Source organism: Lithobates pipiens, unplaced genomic scaffold, assembly GCF_037356315.1.
Source record: "Lithobates pipiens isolate NorthernLeopardFrog02 unplaced genomic scaffold, aLitPip1_a1.2 Scaffold_24, whole genome shotgun sequence".
Taxonomy (NCBI): domain Eukaryota; kingdom Metazoa; phylum Chordata; class Amphibia; order Anura; family Ranidae; genus Lithobates; species Lithobates pipiens.
Genome location: NW_027507786.1, coordinates 14,821,798 through 14,827,499, shown reverse-complemented (window position 1 = coordinate 14,827,499; position 5,702 = coordinate 14,821,798). Strand labels below are relative to the sequence as shown.

Below are 5,702 nucleotides of genomic sequence, written 5' to 3'. Positions count from 1 at the left end.
TCTAAGTCCGCCGTACTTTCGGGTCAAAAAAGTCTGCCGGAGGCTACACACGGGGGGATTGTCCGGCGGACTTGAGTTTGCCGGACTTTTCCACCCGATTGTTTGATCGTGTGTACGTGGCATTAGTGTGTGCAAGTGCATACTAAACAGTGGGCAACAGCCCTCTCACCAAACTGGATCTGAAAAGATGTACAGCTTAGCTCCGGTGCACTCTCTCTTGCTTCCAGCTCTGTCACACTGCTCCGATCAAGGTGGACTGGGTCCCACTGATGGCTCAGACAGGTGTCTCTGGATCCTTCCTGATCCGGTCACTCAGTCTCTCCAGCAATCAGATGAATAACAGAGTCTGTATTTGCTGCGCTCTGCAGTGGATGTAGGCTATGCTCTCTGGAGACCTCCTCCGTGATCCTTACAGGCAGGCCATGCATCCAGAAGAGCTGGAAAATGGCTGTGTGTGTGTCCTTTTATAGCCTACCCAGCATGCAGTTCAGTCCAGGGTGATCATGGGTAGGTCACCTGACATTCTGGGTAGGTAGGTCAAAATAAAAAGTAAATAACAGACACTTCCTGTCCCTTGTTCAGTGCTATAGAAAAGGAATATAATCCAAGTCCATTTCCTGTTTTTGGCCGCTAGATGGTGCCAAATATTAAGTTATAACACTGTCTATAGGTTTACATATTAAAGCATTAGTAGGCAAAAATATCATCTCTACATATGTATCTCGATCAGCAAGTGGTTAATGTTTTGTCTTTAGAGAGGATTGTAACCTGGAAAAGAAAGGCTTGGTTTATTAGATATTTGACAAATATTAATATCTGATTACACCCATATAAGTAAACCAAGACAAGATAAATGATCACAGTGTTCATTGATTTTATTTTGTTTTCCAGATAGTGAAAACTGCATGAGATGTCCCGATCATGAATGGCCAAATGAGAACAGAACTCGCTGTATATCCAAACAATCAGAATTTCTTTCCTTCACTGATGACACGCTCTCACTAGTATTTATAGTCGTCTCACTGTTGTGTTTTGGGAAGACTCTTCTAGTACTCGTCATTTTTATTTTACACCAGGACACACCAGTTGTGAAAGCCAATAACAAGAGCCTCAGCTTTGTCCTCCTGGTCTCCATCATGTTGGGTTTCCTCTGTGTGTTCTTCTTCCTGGGTCGTCCTGTGGATGTAACCTGCTTGTTACGCCAAGTTTCTTTTGGAATTCTCTTTACAATAGCCGTATCTTCTGTATTGGCCAAGACTATTATGGTTTGCATTGCCTTCAAAGCCACCAAACCCAACAGCATGTGGAAGAAATGGATTGGAATAAAACTGCCCACCTGTATAGTCTTAGCTTGTTCCAATGTTCAGGTTATAATCTGTGTTAGTTGGTTGTCCATCTCTCCTCCCTTCCAGGAATTGGACACACACTCCTACCAGGAGAAGATCATCATTCAGTGTAATGAAGGGTCAGTTATCGGGTTCTACTCTGTCCTGGGATATATGGGGATCCTGGCTGCTGTTAGTTTTATTATAGCTTTTTTTGCCAGGACATTACCGGACAGTTTTAATGAAGCCAAATACATCACCTTCAGCATGCTGGTGTTCTGCAGTGTCTGGATTGCCATGATCCCGGCCTATCTGAGCACCAAAGGGAAATACACGGTGGCTGTGGAGATATTCGCCATCCTGATTTCCAATAATGGTCTCTTATATTGTATATTTCTTACAAAATGCTTTATAATTCTCTGTAGGCCTGAGCTGAATACTAAAGGCTATCTGCACAGTCAATGAAATATATAAACTTTATTTATTTAAAGACTTAAAAAATTAGACAGTTATGTATATTTTTTATTATTATTTTATTATTATTATTATTTATGTCAATCATTCAAATATTTAAAATATATTAAAGAATCCAATCATCAAGATATCAATGTTTCCAAATCATGAAAAAAGCAAAAAAAAAAAAAACGCGCCCATAAGACACACACATCTGCAGCTCTGAAATAATACAGCATAAAATTATTTTTTTAAAGATGGATCGAACGGCCCCCTGTTCGGTTCGCAGCAGAACTTTATGCACATTGCTAAAGTTCAGAGCCATATAACAAACTCCACTGAAGTCTATGGGACCCGAACTGAGAAAATCAACAAGAGCCCATTTTGAAAGCTTATATGCAAGTAATTGGGCAAACAATGGTTATGGGGGTCCAGGTACTGCCCTGGGGGACATGTATCAATGAAAAAAAAGTTTGTAAAAAAGATGATTTTTAAATGAGCAGTGATTTACCGATGCTTAAATTGAAACCATCAAAATGAGAAATAACTATTAAAATGAAAAATTCCTTCTATATATATATAGTCCCTGGTGGGACCCCTTAGTCTGCCTGTAAAGTGGTACATCTGTATTGTGTATAGAACCTGCTGCAACAATAATTGCATTTATTAGACACGTGTGGTTCGTTTCATTACAAATTAATATTCAGATTCATTTTTGTTATTCGGAGATTCGGATATAACCAAATACCCAAATTACAATAAAAAAACGATTTTTATCAAATGTTCCGAATAACAAAACAAAATTCGGACTGAAATTCAGATTGAATTTTACATCAAACTTCAGTTGAATTCTAACTGTACACATATTGCTGAAATCAAAGACTGTGTGTGTTATTAGAGTACCATTTCAAAAAAATTGGGTTTTTTGTGCTCACTTATCCGCCCCTTCTGGTCTAGCATTATCCGAATCATACAACAAATATCCAATGTTACTCTCCCTTCAGACCCATGGACCATCCTCTTCCATGCTACCAAGGAACCAGTCGGAAGATATAAACGCTCTATAGTCCCTCACCTGCTCAACACAGCCAAAGCACTCATACCTACCCTTTGGGGTCAGCCAGAGACTCCAACCATGAAAAAGTGGTTTCAAAAAATTTCAGAGGTTCATCTCATGGAAGATATCACTCACCGCAACAAGGACACTTTTCAACGACACACCCTAACTTGGACTCCGTGGATGGAATGCAAGGACACCACAACTTATAAGGAGATAATTGTACAACCCCACTGAGACTCAAACCACATCTGATGAATACATTATTTATATCTTAAGGTTGATCCCCTGAGGTTATTGTTTGGCTCATCCCCTCATGAGACTAAAATGTACTGTGACACATACTTTACTGTGCACCATGCATGCCAGCCTCCCCTTCCCTTTCCTTCTTACCCCCCTACTTCTTCTTCTTTTTCTTCCTTCTTTTCCAAATTTCTTCTGGGAACAATATGCACTTTACCCATCTCGAACGTAAACATAATTATATTCATGAAAATGACTGAGTGCAATTTATTCAAACACCTTGATGCATGTGAGTATAAAACTTGTTTTATAGTGTACTTCTGGGTTCATACGTGATGTTACACGCTTTCAATGCTTTAGAAAGTACCCACAGCATATATGCAAAAATGCATAGTTTAAGTTCAAATTTTAATGTTGTTTGTATTCCCTGTTTTTCTTTCAATAAACATTTATTTAAAAAAAAAAAATTCTGTTTTAGTTAAGCCAAAGGTGATTTAAAGAGTCATTGGAATCATTTGATAAAGATTTTTCTTTTGTTTGTTCACTTTGCTACATTGGAATTAAAAAAAAAAATCTAAAGCTTTCGATTCCACCCATTTGAAATTATTGATTCGTACGCTATGAATCTAAAAAAAACGGTCAATTTGAAGAAAATTCGAAAAATTCATAATACGAATCTGTTAAAATAGCATTATTATCAATATTCTAAAATTTATATTAGTGAGAAAATTTCCCAGAAAGTCCATTCAGTTCTCGAGTAAAAACTAAAAAATTTTTGATTTAATAATAAAATAGCAAAATATTACACGCACAATATCAAAATGTAAAATGTAAAAATAGCATCAATAATGGAATTATTTTTAAGATGAAGATTGAATCATATGTGTGTCTTTGTGTGTGTGTGAGGCTGTGTCAGTTTCCTTCAATATTTCCAAGTGTCTCCTTCCCAAATCCCCTTGTTCAAAAGCTCATGAAAACAGCCCCGACCTTCCTAAAAAGGGTTACCGTATATACTCGAGTATAAGCCGAGATTTTCAGCCTCTTTTTTGAGGCTGAAAGTGCCCCCCTCGGCTTATACTCGAGTCATCGCTGTCTGCCCGCTCGATCAGCGTGTCGAGCAGACAGACAGCGGCCATTCTATTCAAAAGCCGCGCCTCCGGCTCCGCCTTCGCCTGTGATAGGCGGAACACTGAATTTCCCAGCAGCCTGTGTTCCGCCTATCACGGACATCGTATCATCCTCGTACTACGGACGAGGATGATACGACGTCTGTGATAGGCGGAACACAGGCTGCTGGGAAATTCAGTGTTCCGCCTATCACAGGCGAAGGCGGCGGCGCAGCTTTTGAACTTTACAATGGCCGCCGACGAAGAGGGCACGGGACGGAGGCAAGGGAAGGCACGGCACGGGACGGGACGGGACGGCGGCGGCAAGGCACGGCACGACACGGGACGGATGCAAGGAGGCAAGTCACGGCACGGGACGGAGGCAAGGAGGCAAGGCACGGGACGGAGGCTCGGGACAAAGGTAGGCTGGACACACACACACACACACACACACACACACACACACACACACACACACACACACGGATGGAGACACACACAGGGATGGATGGATGGATGGATGGAGACACACACACACACAGGGATGGATGGATGGATGGATGGAGACACACACACACAGGGATGGATGGATGGATGGATGGATGGAGACACACACACACAGGGATGGATGGATGGATGGACACACACACACACAGGGATGGATGGACGGACACACAGGGATGGACGGACACACAGGGATGGACGGACACACAGGGATGGACGGACACACAGGGATGGACGGACACACACACAGGGATGGACAGGCATGTCTCACCCTCGGCTTATACACGAGTCAATAAGTTTGCCAGTTTTTTTGGGGGTAAATTGGGGGCCTCGGCTTATATTCGGGTCGGCCTATACTCGAGTATATACGGTAGTTTGTCTTATAGTTCCACAGACTTAAGACTTATTGTACTCACACAAGTGTGGGGGTTGCTCAGTCTCTATGAGTTGACATTCCTGAGGAGTGGGCAAGAACAATGTGTAAAAGCATTTAACTTGTACGATATAAGTTTTATTTAACATCTAAATCAAGTATTATATATACTAATATATATATATTGTAGGGGATCAGAGGGGTGAAGAGCTGGCTCAGAGAAAGTAAAATAAAAGTGGCTTTTATTCATCAAAACAGCAAAAAAATAAGACCAGACAGACTCGTCTTATCACACGGATGTGCACACAGGTACAGCTCACAGTTCACCAGCCCACAGGCTTAGAGGTAACAGTTCATGGCTCCAAACAGAGCTACAGTCTTTTCGTGGTTTAAGCTCACCCAGCAGGTACACCATCCAGCAATGGATATTTCCACACAGCTTGCTGCTGTGTCTCTCTCTCCTACTCAACAGCTCCACACTGACACTTTCAGCACACCTGACCATAAGCAGGTCTGAAGGGGAAGTACCTGCCTTATTCAATTAACCCCCTCTTAGCCCTGCCCCAGGCTGACCCTCTACAATATATTATATTAATTGAAAACCCAATGTTCTTATTAATATCCTAATCAACTTCTTGTTC

The 5,702-nt window shown here is 41.4% G+C and overlaps 1 protein-coding gene across 1 annotated transcript; it reads left to right on the top strand.

Moving 5' to 3' along the window:
- Window positions 1–891: 891 nt before the first annotated feature.
- On the top strand, window positions 892–1,790 carry LOC143929561 (vomeronasal type-2 receptor 26-like). Its single transcript, XM_077453440.1, has one exon. It carries the CDS (start codon window positions 906–908, stop codon window positions 1,788–1,790), a length of 885 nt encoding a protein of 294 aa, XP_077309566.1. The 5' UTR covers window positions 892–905.
- The last annotated feature ends 3,912 nt before the right edge of the window (window positions 1,791–5,702 follow it).